Source organism: Labeo rohita, chromosome 2, assembly GCF_022985175.1.
Source record: "Labeo rohita strain BAU-BD-2019 chromosome 2, IGBB_LRoh.1.0, whole genome shotgun sequence".
Lineage (NCBI taxonomy): Eukaryota > Metazoa > Chordata > Actinopteri > Cypriniformes > Cyprinidae > Labeo > Labeo rohita.
In genome coordinates this window covers 8381969-8402922 of record NC_066870.1, presented here as the reverse complement: position 1 = coordinate 8402922, position 20954 = coordinate 8381969, and the positions used below count along the sequence as shown (strand labels likewise).

The following is a 20954-nucleotide window of genomic DNA, read 5'->3' as shown; positions in this document are numbered from 1 at the left end:
GTGGACGTCTTTTGGAAGTCTTTAACCCTGTGTACATTTTTATGTTTAGTTTTATTTAAAAAGTTTCAGTTTAATTCAGTGTTTTTACCCCATTTTAACATGGATATCTATGGAGACCTCAACATGAAAGTATCTAAATGGGAAGTTAGAATCCATCATGGTAGCGCTCATCGGTTACTCAGGAAAAGGGTGGATACTGTACTTTAAGCAGTTCAGGTAATACTGTATTAAATGTTTGTATATTCAGCCCCTGCATACTTTAAAAATACAGTAGTTCAACTTCAAAATTAAATGATTTTGAAAGCATACTCAGAAAAATCAAAGTCAACAATGATTCATTCTGCCTTTCCATTTTATCTTGCGCCAATGTTGTTCCTTGACAGATAAAGGGCAAAAAACTCTGTGGTGTCCCAAATCTGACCTTGACAACACTCCACACCTGTCTCACCACAGGCCAATTCCAATACCATTCCATTAAGATGGCAAATTCTACTGTGACACATTGCCAGTTTTGTTCCTGCTTCTTTGTAAGACTGAACCCTACTTCATGTATTAAATTACATTCATGATGCCTTTCCATGGAATTCAGTTCAAACGCTTTCTAAAAAAAGCTAATTTAGTTAGTGATACAGAAAGACTTCTGCAATAGTGCATTTGTAGGCTCTCCTGATTTACATACATTAGAATATACTGCAGTTTACAATAACTGTAGGCTTGTAGCACAGAACTGTACTGTAAGCTGAAAATTTACACTTAGCCTTTTTGAGTTGGGTCCAGTCAGTGTTTGAAAGGCTGACACTGCTGATACCTTCAAATTTTACATTGCTTTTTCAACTACTCCTTGCTAAATTTCACACAGATGGCATTGTTTTTGAAGGACCATATCAACAATGAAAGCTTCCAGCTGTTAGGAGAACATTCCACTCCCAAACATGCTCAATGGGTGACATGTCTGGTGAATATGCTGGCCATGCGATGTTTTCAGCTTCCAGGAATTGTGTACAGATCCTTGCAACATGGGGCTGTGCATTATCATGCTACAACATGAGGTGATGGTCGTGGATGAATGGCACAACAATGGGCCTCAGGATCTTGTCACAGTTTGTTGTCCATAACATATGCCTACCCATACTATAACCCCACCGCCACCGTGGGCCACTCGATCCACAACGTTGACATCAGCAAACCGTTCACCCACACAACGCCATACACGCTGTCTGCCATCTGCCCTGTACAGTGAAAACTGGGATTCATCCATGAAGAGAACACCTCTCCAAAGTGCCAGATAGGAGCACTTTCCCACTCAAGCCAGTTTTGACGACGAACTGCAGTCAGGTCGAGACCCTGATGAGGACAACGAGTATGCAGATGAGCTTCCCTGAGACGGTTTCTGACAGTTTGTGCAGATCTTTTTTGATTATGCAAACCGATTGTTGCAGCGGCTGTCCAGGTGGCTGGTTTCAGATGATCTTGGAGGTGAAGATGCTGGATGTGGAGGTCCTGGGCTGGTGCGGTTACACATGGTCTGCGGTTGTGAGGCTGGTTGGATGTACTGCCAAATTCTCTGAAATGCCTTTGGCGATGGCTTATGGTAGCGAAATGAACATTCAATTCACGGGCAACAGCTCTGGTGGACATTTGTGCAGTCAGCATGCCAATTGCATGCTCCCTCAAAACTTGCAACATCTGTGGCATTGTGCTGTGTGATAAAACTGCACATTTTAGAGTGGCCTTGGTAACAATTTAGAATAGGGAACACACTATAAACTATTAACTATGACTTTTCCCTTAATAAATTCCTAATTTGCTGCTTATTAATAGGGTTAGGGATGTAGAATAAGGCATTAATATGTGCTTAATTAGTACCAATAAATGGCTTATATTCTAGTAATATGCATGCTAATAAGCAACTAGTTAAGAAACCGTAAAATAAAGTGTTACCATGGCCTTTTATTGTGGCCAGCCTAAGGCACACCTGTGCAACAATCATGCTGTCTAATCAGCATCTTGATATGCCACACCTGTGAGGTGGATGAATTATCTCGGCAAAGGAGAAGTGCTCACTAACACAGATTTAGACAGATTTGTGAACAATATTTCAGAGAAATAGGCCTTTTTTGTACATAGAGAAAGTCTTAGATCTTTAGGTTCAGCTTATGAAAAACGGGGGCAAAAACAAAAGTGTTGTGTTTATAATTTTGGTCAATATACATACAATAAAAATAGTAATGGAAATTACTTATATACATAAAATGTTGTAGGGTTATTCCATTAATACAAACATTGTCAGTCACATTTTGTCAAACGGTTTGATCACATCATTAGAAGTATGAACAATCTACAATCTGGAGTTGTTAAAACTGTAAATGATGGCAGCTGTTGTAGCTGTTTTTGTTGTTTTGCAACACGAGTGCATCACAGTGTGAAATATGTTGTAGTGAGTGAGAATGTGTTTAGAATTGTAAGAAAGAGTGCATGAGATTTGCTAATGTTGTCTAACTGAATTTTTTTTTTTTTTTTTTTGCCAAATGAGCCACTGAGCATTATTGGTTCAGAGAATGGGGTTTAGTGTTTTAGCAATTGAGAAAAAATGTAATGCTTCAAATTCTTAAGGTCCCTCTGTTGTGAAAATCAATGTTGTTATTTGTCTATGTGGTGTTTTTAATATGCCTTTAGACAAACCATGTACCAGTCCATTAACACCACTGCTGAGTATTTTCTCCTTAAAACTGTAGTTTCCCAAAGGCTGTCCCAGAAATGCGGTTTGAAACAGCCTTTTTTTTTTTTGCTACGTCACAAACTTCAGTAACCAATCACGTCAAAGAATAGATTCCTATCATTAGCATGCAAAATATACCAATAGGATTATCAGCACAAAACCAAATATTAAATAGAGCATTAAATAAAGCACAACCGCTAGGCGCTAGCTTGAAAAATAACCCGGGGCAGCAGTGTAAAAGAAGACCTCTCCCGCATTGCCTTCTGCACTTTACAGGCATATGCTCGCGGGCGCGAACTGGAATCACAAACTAGGCTGCATTAAAGCCTTCAAGGGATTTTGAGGGCACAACATTGTCAAGTAAGTAACTATAACAAATGCTACTAATTTGCATATTCATAGATTCGCGTATAGTAAATGAGGCAAGGGGGGTAGAGTTACATTCAAGCTGTTTTAAGGCATGTGAAAATGATCTTCTCAAGAAAAAAACATTTAAATGTTTCATTTTGATGATCAAAGATCAGTTTTAAGGGATAACAATTTTGACTACTGGGGGACTTTAAAGCATACTGACATTTTTATGTGCTATATTTTTGTATCTCTTTTTCTTTGTATATCTGTTTTTATTAAGGTACAGTAAAAATGTCCCCCAACTCTTTCAAAATTGAGAAAATAAATAATGAAATGTCTTTCAAAACTTAATTAAACATTAAGTTTTATTACGAAACACTTGATATTTTGTTTCAAATACATATGTCTTATTATTATATAATATCCCTATAGCTCTTTGTACACCCATTTGACCTCAGACCTAAAGATTCTGGAGAGTGCAAGCTGCTCCTGTTTTCCATTTATAGGGTTTTCCAAGACCCTCCCTTCATGGTACACATATCACTTCTCTTCCCTTTTTCACGCTTAAGCAGCAATGCTGTGCTTCTCAAAAATATCATAAGCAGAAGGTGATATATCATAGTTCTGGCAATGATCACAGGGAATGTTCTGTAAATATATTAAGATAACGTTCTTTCACAATTGAAATATGTTAAAAGTCAAACGTTTACATACAACTTGATCTGCAAAATGTAAATTATTTTACCAAAATAAGAGGGATCATACAAAATGCATGTTGTTTTTTATTTAGTATTGATCTGAATAAGATATTTCACATAAAAGATGTTTACATATAGTCCAGAAGAGAAAATAATAGCTAAATTTATAAAAAATTACCCTGTTCAAAAGTTTACATACACTTGATTCTTAATACTGTGTTGTTACCGGAATGATCCACAGCTGTGTGTGTGTGTGTGTGTGTGTGTGTGTGTTTTTTTTTTTTCTTTTTTTTTTTTTAGTTTTTGTTCATGAGTTCTTTGTTTGTCCTGAACAGTTAAACTGCCCGCGATTCCTCAGAAAAATCCTTCAGGTCCCACAGGTTCTTTGGTTTTTGTGTATTTGAACCCTTTCCAACAATGACTGTATGTTCACTGGTTTTGAGATCCATCTTTTCACACTGAGGACAACTAAACTATTTTGGTAAAATAATGAACATTTTGCAGATTCCGGAAGGTGTATGTAAACTTTTGACTTCAACTGTCTATATGTTATCGACCTATTCATGTAACATCTATCCTATCATTCCCATAAAGTTATGATGTTGCTGATGATATGGCTTCACCTAAACATGCATTCAGAGAATGTCATCAATTGTCTTGTCTTGTCAATACACAAGACTCATTTTTAACTGATAAATATAACTAAATGCAATGTGACCTTAATTGTAGGAAGAACAGAAATGTTATTGAGCACAGTGCTGACTCAGTTTGTCCCAATGAAGGAAATTATATCTGTTGTTTTTTCTTTTATTTAATATCAAGTTTCTAAAGAAAAATCTGTCATTTTATAAGTCTGTCCAATGTAATCTGACCCCGAAATAGTGTGTGAGTTGCCCAAAAATAATTTCCATTGTTTTGCTGACATCTAAGACTTCTTGAATGCCTCATTCATCACTGATAAAACACAAACAATGGTGGTGTCATCAGTAAATGTGATGATGCGGTTGCTGAAATGGAAATGCAGTCATAGGTGAATAGTGAGTAGCCTGATATTTAGAGCTGAGACAGCAGCTCTGTGCAATACAGGTGCTCTGAAAAAAGACTATCCATTTAAGATATGCTAAGGATACAATGTTTTGTTTGCAGGTTGATTTTTATACCTTTTTACCTAGGGCATTATTACTACCTGTTCATTGTCGTTATTATATTTTTAATGGATGTGAATGCAAAATGGGGTTCAAACATCTTAGACCTGAACACAGCTTGACCCATTAAAGAAGCCAATATAAACAATGAAGGCCATAAGTCAATGATGAAGTTAATCAATTGAGAGCAAATTGTTTTTCATTTTGGTTTTCATTCTACCAGTTTCCTGAGATCTCCTAAACTAAAACACATTTTCCATGTGGTCTCAGGGTTTTGGACCCCACAGATTATGCCTCCCTAAATATGTGGTTGTAAAAGTTGTAAAATTAGATGCAACTTTACACATAAAGGTAGCCATCGATTTCATACTGAAGTTTAAAAGTTGGTCCCATTCATTTCCAATGTAATTGTCTTACTGTAACCCATTTAAAGAAAAAAGAGTGACTTAGTGGAGATTTATTTGTGTGGTAATCAACATTATGTCACAAGTGCTGCCTATTGAACTTAACTTGCACTTAACCTGAAACGGGAACCTGAGAAACAAACTGTATATCATAAAACAAAGATGACTAAACGACCAAATGGGTCATATTTGAAGTACTCCTGTTATTATGTTTACCATATTGACCACCTGGAGGCTGCCTGATGAAAAGTCAAGTGCCCAGTTTCAGATAGATTTACTCAGCTCTGGGAGTTTTAAGACCAGGTTTGGCATATTTATAGTTTTGAAGGTGGAGCTGTGGGCAATAAATCAACACACACATCCCAGTAAATATATGAACAGCTCAAGGGCTGCTTGCAAGGTTGGAGAAGTGGTGTCATGCATTGATTTGTTTGTTCAGCATGAAGCTGAAAAGGGTCCAAGGATTCATGAATGATGCTGTCAGTAGAGGACAGAAGTGACCACAGTTTGACAGTAGTCTGTTTGAAACAGACTGAAAGCTCAGGGTCGGTCAATGAACTCTTGAAAATATCAGTGCAGATGGGTCCAGCTGCTTTGCACAGGGTTTGAGGACTCGTGGTGAGATGCCATCTGGTTGCATTACATGTCGTCACCTGCTAAGAACCTTAAACACAACTTTCAAATTTTCTGATTTCGCAGAAATCATTTTGTTGGTCTGGTAATTTATGCAGTTTTTCTTTATGCTTGGCAGTAACAAGGTTTCAGATGTTTGATTGAATCATGTTTCACACACCATTTAAAATAACTTAATAACAGCTAAAATGCTACCATTTAAAAATCCCTTTTGAATTAGCATATGGCTCTGGCAAAACTAAAACTTTAGTCAACAAACATCTTATTACTTTTATTCATTAGATTAAAATTTCTGGTTATGACAGCAACTCATATGATGAGTTTAAGTTCCAAACTATAGGTCTGAGGGACAATGCATACCATAGTAAGTCTTATAAGATCTTTTCAGCAGGACCTCACACCCAAAGTCAATCAGTTTGATCTCCAGAGTGTGGAGGTTCTCCATCTTAATGTCCCGATGGAAGACCCCTGAGAACAGCCTGACAGCCTCTTCAGTGGCTTGACTTGTGAACTCTTCACTTGAAGTGGCTGCTGTAGTGTTCCCAAAAAGCCAGCATATCCTCAGAGGGTGAAAGGGTGGTGCTGTCAGTTCAGCAGATTAAGGATGTGAGGACAATTTGGGGATCTTCACTGTCAGGGTCACCTCTAGACGAAATGGTTTGGGATGAACAGACTAAGTAAAATGGAAGTGGTGCCTAAAAAATGGATTTAGCTAGTTTTAGACAAATTGAAGGGAGTTTAACTATTTGGATATTTGTAATGGTATTATTATTCTAAAATAGCATTAATTAAAAACGGCAACAGGGAGCACAGACTACATACAAGTAAATTGCATCAATTGAATATCCTCTGCCTTTACTGCAAATTTCAGAGGTACCTGAAGGCCATCCTTGTAATGGGTCCTTTCAGAGACATAGCCAAATCCACCTTCTCCATCTTATTATCAACGCCGAAGTTACAGTAAATGTGATCTATTAAAGGAGAAGTCCACCTCCAAAACAAAGATTCACATATAGTGTACTCACCCCCTTGGTATGTCGAAAAACTCCCATCTCATGTTCTCCCTCAACTTCTAAATTGCCCTATATCTTTGTTTTACCTTTTTTGCTAAGGGTGCTTGATCTTCCTTGCATGTTCACTTTGCAAAGACTGGGTTGGTACTTCTGCAGCTATGTAGAATGATTTTAAAATGATTTTTGAAGTTGAGGGAAAAAATACAATTGGAGTTTTTCGACATACCCTAACTGTCTTGACTCAGAATATAGAGTTAGGGGAGAGAAAGGCAAGACGAGTGTTTGAGTTTAAAAAGTATTTACATAGTATTTTTTTAATGACAATAACCAATCGTTACGCTAGATAAGATCCTTCTTCCTCGACTGGGATCATTTACAACTGCATTTGGGATCATTTTGAGACTGGATTTAAACTGCCTTTTGGAAGTTCAAAATCGGGGCACCATAGCAATCTATTATATGGAGAAATGATTTAATCAAAAAACGCAATTTCTTTACGACTGAAGAAAGAAAGACATGAAGATCTTGGATGACAAGATCTTCATGTCTTTATATGAAGATCTTGTGAATTATATGTGAATCTTTGTTTTGGAAGTGGACTTCTCCTTTAAAAGGGAATTTTTACATTGCTTAATTATATAACAAAGCAATTCCCCACAGTGTGTCATGCTATGTTTAAAAAATGGAAAGAGGCTTCTGAAGATTATTATCCTCTACACAGGTGATGTAGAGAAGTGATCTAGAGAGGAATATCCACCAAAATCGTGTTTTAATCAAATTTGTTTACTTTTTGTTCCGTTCTTTTGTGTACTTTTGGAAAGGATCTATCAATCTAAAATGTATGTGATCATATTGCAGGTTTGAATTTCACTAGTCCTTATTCTCTCCCTTTTTTGGCTTACTGAAACATTCCTTACTGGTCAGTTTAGATTAACTCCAAAAGAAGTTGGTGACAGTGGTTGTGTTTCCTCTCTCCACCACACGAGGGCAGCATCTATTGCTTTCATGCCACAGCCTCTACCATTTTACATTTCAGTTCAAATTACTTAACCTACACTTGTTGTTTGTAAACATACTGGAAGATGTAAATCTTTTGCATTAAACTGGTGTCAAAATATTTCCAACAGTCAATGCACTAACTCCTCTAACATTGCTCACCACAGAGCAATGACACAGAGCAATGATAGCAGTTTCCCAACTCTTTTCCTGGAGGCACATTAACAGTATACATTTTGGATGTCCTTCTAACCCATCCATTTCAGGTCTTGGAGTCTCTACTAATGAGCTGATGAGTTCAGGTGTATTTGATTGGGAATAGTCTTAAAGTATGTACTGTTGGTGTATCTCCAGGAACAGGGTTTTGGAAATTTCCTTACTAAAAAGAAGTATACTTCAAGTTTATTTTATTAAGTATACTTTACTTAGAAAGTATACAAATATCAGTGTGCTAGTAGTATACTTGTAAATGTACTGTTTCAGTACTTCTTGACACTAAACTGACACACTTTCTATTTTAAGTATAACTGTAGTAAACTTTGAGTACACAACTAGTGTACACAAAAACATTTGTAAACAAAAACATTTTATTCTAGCTTCATTGATTTTTTTATACAAATCTGAATGTAGGTAAGTTTCATAAAAAAAAAAAAAAAAAAAAAAACCCCGAAAGAAACATTTTGAACAAAAAGTTGAAAAAAGGCTATGAATTGGATTCAGAATGATAATCAAATTGTTAATGGAGTTGATCAACATTCCAAAGCTTGACAGTCATTATTACCTCTCCATGGGTCGACATTTTATTTCATAATGTTACACAGTTTTGATGCCGTTTTATGTCTGATGATCATGTTAGATTATGTGAGAAGCATTTGTTGTTTCAGTTTCTTCTTCGTTTTGGAAATTCTGATCTGTAATAGCGCACCCTATCGTATAACAATGAAAACATGGGTTCTAGTAGCACAAGTATAGCTCAAATATATTTAGGCTTATAAGTCAAGTATACTTAAATGTCATTTTAAGTATATTTCTGAGAAGTACATAACAAGTAGACTGAAAGTATATTTTCCTATTTTTAGTTTAAAAGTAGTATACTAATAGCACACTTGGATAAACTTCTTTTTCGTAAGGGAACATGGCATAACAGTCTGGCTGTGGTTGACATAATACTTTTAAATTCTTGGACATTTCATCATCATTGATGCTGATTTAGATGTATTTTAAAACTACAAAAATCTATTAATATATGTAATATGTTTACATATTACATTCAATGTAAATTTGTACAGCTATTTGTACAGTTATAAATATGTCTTAGATGTGCAAAGTTACCATGATAGCACCATCACCAAGCGTAATTTATTTTGCCTGCTTGACTATAACACACATGCTCACTGTGACCCCTAATATTGTAGAACAGAGACCTGATACTGCATTTATTATCAATCCATGTTTAATATTGAGGACTGAAATGAAACATAATAAACTTCTTCATCTGAAAAGCTTTAAAAAGATTTATATGATGATCTCATGCCTGTTTGTTCTTTGTTTTCTTCTGTCTTTGTGTTGTTTGTTGCAGATCTAACGTACTGCATTTTGATGGATGTGTAAGTGAGTACTGTCATGTGAGTTGGTTATAAATTGATTGTCAAATAAAAATGATTCACTCAAGCAATTCATTCTAAAACAGTCATTTAGTCAGGGTTGAAGCACAACTGCTGTGCGCTCAGAAGTGCGGTTCATTCTGCTTTGGCTGCATTTGGAACTATTTTCATTAGCGGTGCATGCATGCATGAATGCATAAATGCATGAATGAATAGACAGGAAATCGCTATTCTCTCCCGAAGCAATAGCATAACTGCGTACTTTAAATTTAGTTTGTATGTACTGATTGCAAAAAGATTGTATCTTTTTAGAAGCTTCAGTGCTTTAGTTCATATTCATTGCAATTGTGTGGAAAAGAGCAACTAGCACATAATTTAAAACTCCTCTTTTTTTCTTTCCACAGACTCCTAAGCTCTCAGGTGCATGGGTTTTTGAACAACATGAGGGTGAGTAGGTGATGACAGAATGTGAATTTTCCCTTTAATTGTTGTGGATGGATTAGGGATGCAGTCCTAATTAGTGCATGAAACACTTCAAAGCAAAGTTCAAAGTGATAGTTATTTCCCCTGGATTATTTATTGGATAATCCAGTTTCCCACCATCAAATAAACAACTACTTCAGGCCACCAAGAGTTTGATAATGCCTTCACTCTTAATATCCACATCAGTTGCTTAATACTGCATGTTTCCTTGTCCAATAATCCAAACAAAACACACACATACATACATATGATCATTTTGAAAAAATATGACCACAAAATCTAAACATAAAAATTATTGCACATTCTGGTGTACAACTTTTTTTCCCCTGTGGCCTTTCTCTTATCTACTGTTGTTAAGTGAGCTTTCTTAAAGTTTGCCTGAGGCTCAATTCTGTTTAACACAACTTCACTCTCTGAGATACAAGAGAAAGCACACATACAGCCATGCGGGTCAGCTCTTGGTTTTGTTTGTTTTTACTGAACATTAGGTCTCTGGGCTCAGTCCTATAAATAGTATTTCTTATTCTGTGCATTTTGTGATTGTACTGTTTAACGTTGAATGAAATATTTTGTTACATGTGTGCTAAAGAAAAGAATATGGAAATTATGATATTTTATTAGTTTAAGCAATTCCTATTTTAATAATTTTAAAAGTTATATGCTTTTGTTACAAGCCAAAATGATGAAAGGAACTGTGCAGCCAAAGAGGAAAATGGAACTAGTCTGTCTGTTATAACATTAATTGAAAACTGTTAATTAATAAAAAAAAAAGAAAAAAAAAAGATGAATTGTTCATAATATATCATTAATTAAATAAATTCATTTATTAAATAAATGAATGTGATGAATGGTGACTTTTTTTTAAAGGGGTCATCTCTTTTTTTAAGTTCACTTTTTCATGTTGTTTGAACATTAATGTGTGTTGGCAGTGTATGTACAAATCTACCCTATAATGATAAAAATCCATGCAGTGGTTTTTAATTAATCTGTAAAAATAATATCCCCTTTTTCAAATCGAGCCCGTCTTGTGCCGTCACACCGACAGAGGCCGCTCCCACGATAGTTGATTGACATGAGCGTTTTACCGCAGATCAGCTGTAACAGTCCAGTAACTTTCCATGTTGTGATGCCAGAGCAGGGATGTAAGTTAGACAAGAATATCTCCGATTGAGCGATTGAGGTGTTGTGTTGCTGGATGTAATAATGAACATAGTGGTCATCATTTACTCCCGACATCTGAGCTGCTGAACATGCAGTAGATTACGTTTGTTTGTGAAGGGAATGCGCCTCCTGATCTACATATATCCGCTAATCATTCATGACCCAGCTTCACTTACAGCAGAAGTAAGTATAAGCGTTTTTTATGAATCTTTGCAATCGCCTTTCCTTATAATGTGGTAGTTAGGATGTTTAGTGGCTAAACGCGGCTAAATGCGGCTAATGTAAACAAGACCGTCTTTCCACAGAGAGAAGAGGGGGCGGGGTGAGCAGAGCTCATTTGCATTTAAAGGAACAACTCCTTACAATGAGATGATTTTTGCAGAGCTCATTTTGGCAAGGTAAAAAGGGTGTTGTTTTACAAAACCATTGAGAATTTTTAATCAAAGTATATTAGAGACTTTTCATTAAGACCCTAAAGAATCATATGAGCTTGTGGAAAATGGGCATCCGATGACCCCTTTAAAGGGTGCTAATATGCTCTTTCACCTTTTGAAGTTTAGTCAGTGTGTGGTGTGTATCTATGGGCATAAAAAAAGTTACAAATACAAAAAGTCTACAAAGTTACAAATCTCAAAGTCCACTCCAAAAGGAGATATTTCAGTTTTAAAAAATCCCTTTTCAGGAGCTACAACGAATGGCTGCTTTGGACTACAATGTTTGTTTTTCGCATGCAATGATGTCACAACGCAGTCCATTAGAATATTATTAAATTAAATCCTGCCCACGGAAATTCGAATTGTTGGAGGAAGGGTAGGAACGAGGTGGAGGATTAGCCTAACTTTAGCGATGATGCACAGAGAACCGCTTCAACGAGCCACAGCACGGCGGGTATAAACACAAACATTGACCAGAGTGGCCGGTTTAGAGCTGTAACGCACCGCAGATGTGTGCAGTGTGTGGTAAGAGACTTATTTATCATAAAATTGTTTTTTTTTAAAATGCATAAACTTGCACTAGAATAGGCTAGGCTAGTCAGTGATGTTCTTTGATAATGTTAGGCTGCTTTTAGCCTTATGCTGGAGCTGGTTTCAGGCAATGAAACTAAGTATGTTAATAATTAAATACATTAGCACGATAATATCACGTATTGGCGATTTCGCGGACTGACGATAGGACCCAACACTACTGTAGAGTATTATTTACTCTCCCTCCATGCATTCTAGGTGTGCATGACTTCATTTTTTCAGACAAATGCAATCGGAGAAATATTAAAATCTATCCTGGCACCCCCAAGCTTTAGAACGGCATAGACGGGTGTTTAATATATATATAATAATATGCATCCATCCATAATAAAAAGTGCCTCACACGGCTCTGGGGGGTCGATAAAGGACTCCTGTAGTGAATTGATGTGTGTTTGTAAGAAAAATATTAATATTTAAAATGTAAGAATCGTTTTAATCTAGCTTGTGCTAACAGTTGTACACAGAACTTGCTTATTTGACAAGGGGCGTGGCAGTACTGAAACACCGTAAAAGCTGTTCGCCAATCGCAACGCAGTGGGTCAGCTAACCAATCACAACACATTTCATTTTTCGGAAGGTGGGCCTTCTTTAAACCCAAAACTATTCAAGCCTTATGTGCCAGGCTAGGAGAAATGTATTGTAATAATGTAAATTATGTTAAAAATAATGTGCTTTTCGAACCGCCAAGCATGAAAGCATGTTCTACTACACCCCCAAAACAAAATCAAGACTTGTAAAAGAGCATAATAGGACCCCTTTAAGTCAGATAGTGATAGTGGGTGATAAACTGATTGATTTTTAAATGACTCTCAAAATATTTGTATATGTGCAGCTTTTGCAATAAACTTTTTTTAGTGATGGTCTTTTCCATCACTAAAGCTGTAAAGTACACAATCTTGTACTTGATTCAACTGCTATTCCTGTTTATTAATTACCGTTAAAGACACTTTTTTGGTACATGAAAAATGCATCATGAAATAGAATTTTAAATAGCCTACATTAAATTTAGCCATGTGGGTTGTGCCAACCCATTCTAAAGATACACAAATAAATACAGCCTTGGTGAGCATAAGAGACTTGTTTCTGAAGTTCATAAACTTTAAAACTGTTGAACTGCATGTTCCTTAAAGTGATAGTTTACCCTAAGTGACAATTTTGTCATCATTTACTCACTCTCAAGTTGTTCCAAACCTGCTTGTCTTCTTTTTCTTCTGCTGAACTCAAAATTAGACATTTTAAGGATGTTGGTAAACAAACAGTTTCTTCCATAGTATGAAAGAAAAAAAGATAGCTACCGTCAACTGTTTGGCTAGCACATTTTTTAAAATGTGGTAGAAGAAAGGATGAATACATAATGAAACAATTTTAATTTTTGGGTGGAGTGCCCCTTTAAAGGAATACTCCACAAAGAAATGGAAATAATCCACAAACTGCATATTTGTAAATATTTTTTTTTGCTTCTGGCTAATACCAATCCTTTACTAATATTGATTTCTCCAAAAAGCTGTCTGAATCAGGAAAAATTTGATTTGAAAGGACAACAGGGGGTTGACTTTTTCACTATGGTTTAGACTTTTATTTTGACCAGAATCAATGGTTTAAAGTTAAAACATCTTTGTAATGGATTTGTTTATTACAAACATGCAACTTTTTATTTCACAAGATGGAATTGATGGAATGGAGTTGTGTGGTTACTTATGGATTGTGATGTTTTTATTACTTCTTTGAACATTCTGACGGCACCCATTCCGTTAGTGAGCAAGTGATGTAATGCAAAATTTCTCCAAATCATTTCTGATGAGGAAACAAACTCATCTACATCTTGAATGGACTGTAAGGGTGAGTAAAACTTCATTTTTGGGTGAATTACTCCTTTAAGGCAGAGGAAAATAGTGGTTGAGAATGGGACTGTGCAATGATACATCTACTCAAAGCTGTGTTTCAGCTTCAGATTTAAAGTAATAAAATACTTCTGTATTCTCCCCACTATGGAAGTAAGTGGCTACCGTCAACTGTTTTACCAACATTCTTCAAAATATCTCCTTTTGTGCTCAACAGTACAAAGAAACTCATACAGATTTGGAACAACCTGAGGTTGAGTACACAATAACATAATTTTCATTTTTGGGTGAACTATCCCTTTAAGAGAGAACTTTCTCTGGCATAGCTGCATTGTTGAGTCTGTCAGCACAGGCAGAGAATTACAGAGCCCAAGAGAGATCATCATTCAGAATCCATCTCACAGAACCTCACAATGCCTGAATTAACACAGAGCCAGAGTTGCATTGAGCTCCACACTTTGTGACCTTGAATGCTGTGTAATCATGTAGAATCAACCACAATTCTCACTGTTTCATCTTACTGTGACCTAGTTTACCTTGAGTACACATTTGCACATTTTATTGAAACCTTCACCATTTTTTATCTATTTATTTGCTTTTATTTTTTACATTGTCTTCCTAGATACAAATTGCTTTTACACATTTAAATAACCACATGGTTACTTTGAGATTTAGATGTTGGTATTTACTCGTGAACATGAGTAAACAACAATTTTGTGCTGTCACATGCAGCACAAACAGTAATACATGATGTTAACGTCTTTGATAATACTGACATTCATACTCATGTGCCTCAGCGCCACTCAGTTATACATTCACGAGCATGTTATTCTTTGTATTCTTTATTTAAAAGAAACAAATTTTAGGTTACCTCACAAAACATTATATTTTGTGTATTTATAAGCAATACAGTGAGCTAATGTACCTCCAAGCACAAATAACATTAATGTAAATCTTATAAACAGACAATGATTGTCTTAATCATTATTACTCTCTTTGTTCTTTTTGTAACAATAGTGGAGTTCATTATTGTTACCCACACTGGTCATCCTTTCCATTACAGTGCGCTGAACAGCACAGGAATGAAATATCGGTCACATGATAAAGAGGGCGGGGCTCTCCTAGGCAAGAGCCAATAGGAGCGCACGTCAACCCGAGCCCTGTAGATCAGGGAATAGAGCATGAATAACGGTACTCCACAATATTTACTGAAATGCTTCATTGCCCCACCAACGTCGGTCATCCATGGCGCATATAAATAAACTATTAAATAGCCAATACTGGCATTTTCGTTTGTAGATTCAGACGAGCACTTCAGCACTGCGAGCTATTTATTCAGTCTTAAGATGGCCTGGATCTGGAAGGTAAGTCGAGCAGCTGAGTGTTTCTCTCGCTTTATATCCAGCAATGTATGGATGCGCATTAATGTGCCGCTCAGATTACACTCGCAATGTTGATTTTTTAAAATCTAAAGCGTGCTGCGATAAACAGCGAGGTTTATGCTAATAGCTTTGTGCTTTTGCAGTGAATGTAACTGTGTGGTAGAAGCTTTATGTCTTGTAACATTGTTCAAGTGCGACACGTGTGATTACCCAGTTTGCTTACACTTTGTAAACAGATTTACTTGATGTATCCTGGTGTATCCAAACATTTCGATGTCTGATGCTGCAAAGATTATTTGTTGTATGTAAGAAGATTATTAGTTGTTCTGTAATATGCACTTTATTACAACCAGTGATGTATGTGTATGGTTTTTATATCCTCCTTGAGGTTTTACAACCTCCTGTTCAGAGACAAATGAAGACTTTCATGCACCACTGCACATAATATATGTGGCTGGAGGGTTTGTTTTGTTTGGAAGAATCATTCTGACCATTGTGATGTGAGAAAATGACTGTAAAAGCATCAGGACAGATGGCATTTTCAAACATGCTTGAATCTCTGGCCACTAAAAACCTTAGTGAAGTGTTGATTTTTTTCCCCAAAACTTTCAGACATGGGCAGTTAGTTATTAAAAACAGAGAAAAGTGCATTATAATCAGTGTTGGGAAGGTTACTTTGGAAATGTAATAGGTTACAGATTACAAGTTACTTGATTTAAAATGTAATAAGTAGTGCAACTTTTCAATTACTTTATTAACATAAAGTAACTTATTATTTTTGATTACTTTTTGATTACTTTTCAAAATTTCTAATATTTTCAACTGTTAATCATTTTAAAACATTTAAACTAGGCAGAGTTAACTTTACAGTAGCACTCAACACTGATTACTGTCAGACTTTCAAAATCCTTTATCACTTGATTTAAGATTATAATAAGTAAGGGATAATATACATCTTTAATTTGCGATAACAACTGGCTGGATGTACATTATCCCACTAATTACACAGCTGCTTGATAGATTATTTAGATGTTTCGTGTCAAAATAATTAGACACGAAACGCTGATCTGAGTTTAAATATTTGAACGCAAAGCTTCCATGAAGAAATCAGTTCAGTTCAAACTAGACAGACATTTTAGGGATACAGTCATACCACATAAATAATAAAGTACTAGTACTAGTTTGTTAGTTATCTTATAGTCCATTACAGTATTCAAAAAAAAAAATGGCAGCAGCTGTGTTTGTATGAAACAATAGAGCGAGTCCACGATACCAGGATGACAGAATTAAGAAATTGTACACATAATATTGAATTGAGCTTTAATAGTCTATTAGCTAACCAAACGCCAAGAAAAAGCGTTATAGCACCAACTTAAGTTGCCCGGATGAGTCTGTGTTATTAGCTTTTACCAGTTGTTATCAGGGAATAAAATACCTTGGACTGACAAATCAGAATCAAGCATCCCACAGAGCCATGCACTCTTAAAAATAAAGGTGCTTTAAAAGGTTCTTCACAGTGATGCCATAGAAGAACCATTTTTGGTTCCACAAAGAACCATTCAGTCAAAGGTTCTTTAAAGAACCATCTCTTTCTTACCTTTTTATAATCTGAAATCCGGCACAAAGAACCTTTTGTGAAACAGAAAGGTTCTTCAGATGTTAAAGGTTCTTTATAGAACCATTTAGACAAAAAGGTTCTTCTGTGGCATCGTGAAGCACCTTCATTTTTAAGAGTGTGCAATACTTTAATTTAAAGCACAGCCACTACGAATTCAGACTTAACCCCTCTTATTTACTTCGAGATCATTCTGAGGTTAAGTAAAGATTTGAAATCATAACAAGAAATAGTTTAATAGCTGTGATACTGGGTTTGAAATCAAATGTGTGCATTGCTATGACGGGAAACACTAGCATCTAACAATGCCTTGGAAAAAACAATTAATCTTAAAAAATAAAGTTTATGCATAAACCCAATAAGCATGTGTCCTATTCTGTGTCCTAAACTCCTGAAACATTGGTGTCTCATTTTAGAGCAGTCAGTGCAATTTGTGAAAGAAGTCAATTAAATCTGTATTTGGGGGTGGGTGTGTAAAAAAAATCAGGTGTAATCCCCTTTGTAATCATTGACATTTTTCAAAAGTAACTAATTTAATTACACATTTTTTCTCAGTAACTGTAACTAATTACAACTACATTTATTTTGTAATTAAATTACGTAATTCTGTTACATGTAACTAGTTACTCCCCAACACTGATTATAATTCACCTAACAGCTGGAATACACTACAGAACTTTTGCAGTCTGGACTCATTATTGTAAGTTATCGAAATTCAAAGCCATTCTGCAGATTCTCGGCAGTTGGAGTTGACAGATCTTGCAGAAAATTGTGTGGATGTACACAGACTCCAATTTCAGCTTCAGATTCTGTGATTCCATCCTGTCTGAGGATAATAGGAAATGTTTGAGGAAGATGTTTCTGCTTGGGTTTGTGGTCTGGTAGTTTGTATTCCTGTAAAAGTATACTGTATTCCAGTCTTAAATCACAACATTGTCACACTTTTTGTTTTTTTTTATTCAAATCTTGGTTCTTGAGGTATTAGAAAGAATTAACATCCAATGTTTTGTCTAGTTTTGTTCAGCTAGTGTTGTTCACCAATGTGATCCAACCAGTACTAAAGCTGAAGTTTATATTGTTTTTGTAGACACTGGTAAGCTGATCTGCACTATCAAAACATTATTTTGTTTCTCAGCCACTTTTTCATAGAACTGCAAAGCAACTATTGTTTTCAGGCAAGTTTCATGAACACAACCTTTGTCTCCAGTTGGTTAGACACACAATTATGTCCACACCCAAAATTGTGCTATTACTTGAGTCAACATGATAACAGTTTCCACTTGAGTTGGGTTCGGCATGCCAAAGTTACAAACCGTTATCAGCTAAACAGTGGAAATCTGAGACAGACGAGCATGGAATGGAATGGCTAAACAATGAGAGCGTTTAGGCTAAACTGTGCTGATCCATGACTTCAGGGGTGGAAATATCTGTGTGTCTGACCAATTGCAAACGAAAGTTGTGTTCAGAAAACAATAATTGTTTTGCAGTTCTGTTTGGTGACACTAGGACTGCAGAATTCACACTTCAGTTTTAGATAACCGGCTGTGTAAAGTTTTATGGGCCAGATTTACTTACAGGGCAAATTAGCGTTAGAGTGCAATTCCATAAAAGAAAAGGTGCACATTAAAGAACACAGATGCAACATCTCATTTCCATAATGACCAGCGCAATCTACCAAGAGCAGCTTTAAAACATGTTTTTTTGGGCGTTAAATAATGGCATAAATACCAGTAATTCATTTTAATACTCTCCTAAAAATGTAGCGTCTGAAAGGAAAACGCCTACAAATGCATATTCAATAAGGTCAGGCTAAAAAATAACTGTGTCCACGCCTTTTCAGCGCTAATTCTTCACTGCACGTCTTTAGTAAATCCTGACAGTACTATTTTAACGCCAAAAGATGGTTTAACGCAAGCTGTTAGTAAATCGGGCCATAAATTGTGTGTTTAAAATGTTTTGATTTTGTAACTATTCACCGTGAATACAAAACCGTGTTTAACAGTAACGTTTAAAAGAAGCAGCAATTAACAGCCAAACAAAAACAGCATATGGAAAGGATGAGACGTCCTACACGCAAAGGGTTGTTCACACAGAGCAACTATGTTCAACAAGTAACAATTTTAATTTAAATTACAGTGTTTGCATGCCATTCATTGAAACCAAAGACGTATAATCAGGAGATGCCTGTGTGCCTGTAAATAGCCTTAGTTGGCAGTACTATCTGATAAAGAGTTACCTTTGTCAGTGTGTTATCATTACCCTTAATCTATACGTCTGCATCAGATGGCAATCAGCAATCAGAGAAGAGCGACTGATTAACTATTTAAAGCCTCATATAAAAAACATGTTCCTGCTTATGTGGACGTCAAGTGTTGGAGTTCTGCTGGAATTCCTTGAATCCTCTTTAAGCACATCGCTTTTCTTCTGGATGGTTTGGACGGTTTTGTGATGGTAATGTAACCTTCAAGAGCTGGTCAGAGTGCGGTGTGGCACTGAGAGCCTCTTTGTGATCACTAAGAATTAGTTCCAGTGTTGTCCACTTCACAGGGCTGTAGTGGTCAGTCCGGCCTGCGCTCAGCCTTCTGCATGCATACTTCACTGTAAAAAGACCTGCAAGTGTTACCCTAAAGAGCTGTTCCTACTTGATCAAACTCTTTAATTAGTTTTGATTTATTGCTGTTGAAATAAAAATATTTCAGAGTAATATATTTTTTTACTTTGTTGTATTAAAATTTCAATAATTTTAACTATTTGTTAAATTGAGGTAGGTATAATAAATCACAGCCTTTTGCTATTTGCTAAGCCATATTGCAATTTCAATTTAAGTTTTACTTTATAAATATATTATAAAGTTTATAAATATATTTTGCATTAATTTATGAAATGTGACCCTGTGTCACACCCCTGGACTGTTTAGTTGGTTTCTCCCATCAGTTCCCCCTACAGCTTTGTGTGTTTTGGTATTTCCCTTATTGTCTGCACCTGTGATTGTAATCAGTCTGTGTATTTATAGCGTGTGTTTTCCCCCTTTCCTTGTCGGACGTTAATGTTGCTACCCTGTGTTCCTGTGTCTCCTGTGTTCCCTGTTGGATTTATTAAATACTTTTCGTTTATTTATGTCGTTGTTCGTGTGCTTCGTCTAAGCGTGACAGAACGTCCGACCAATACAGTTTTTTTTTTTGCGTATTCCTCCCCGTTTTGTTTGTCGTGTTTTTTCAGTCTTTTGTTTCCGCCGTGTTTTCACCAGTTACTCCATGAAACTCGCTTCCATCAACGTCCCCCCAAGGAGGGGAGATGCCATTCTGGGAGGAAAAACCATCTTTATCTTCCAGGATGGCAGGGATCTTGAGGACTACGTGGAGGAGTTTATTAGCATTTGCCATCTTGCTAGCTGCGATGACGTCTGCCTTATGGAGGGATTTTGGTGTGGACTGGATGATGACCTCCGCTTCGTCATGCCTAAAGGTGAACCATGCTGGACCCTAACTCAATATATTAACATCTTACTGAGTGCTTGGGGTTCAGAACTCTGTCTGGACGAAGCGGAGGAAGATTACGACCCCATCCAGCCACACCTCGCAGATGTCTCGCAGCACGACCCAGCCTATCACCACCCCGACACGCGGAGCATGAGCCCGAGCCCACCGCAGACGGATCCCACGCTACCAGCGCGACCCAAGAGCCATCGCCCATCGGAGCGACAGAGCGAGCGATCGCCACGGAGCTGGAGGAATTTGCGTCTGACCAGGTGTGAGAGCCGGCCACAGAGCCTGCGACGGTGGATGTTCCTGATGGGCGTGAGGGTGCTGAGGACAGCACCGCCCACTGCACCACCGTTAAGGGTGAGCAATGCCTGGATCTGGGACTAATTTTTCTGGAACTAA

The 20954-nt window shown here is 36.6% G+C and overlaps 1 protein-coding gene across 1 annotated transcript in view; it reads left to right on the top strand.

The window, feature by feature from the left end:
* The first annotated feature begins 15240 nt into the window (after positions 1-15240).
* The window catches only part of st6galnac3 (ST6 (alpha-N-acetyl-neuraminyl-2,3-beta-galactosyl-1,3)-N-acetylgalactosaminide alpha-2,6-sialyltransferase 3), a 111675-nt gene continuing 105961 nt past the window's right edge, over positions 15241-20954 (top strand). Inside the window, exon 1 of the mRNA XM_051126868.1 lies at positions 15241-15437. Within this exon, the coding sequence (XP_050982825.1) occupies positions 15420-15437 (18 nt within the window). The 5' untranslated portion in view covers positions 15241-15419. The remainder of the gene's footprint in view (positions 15438-20954) is intronic.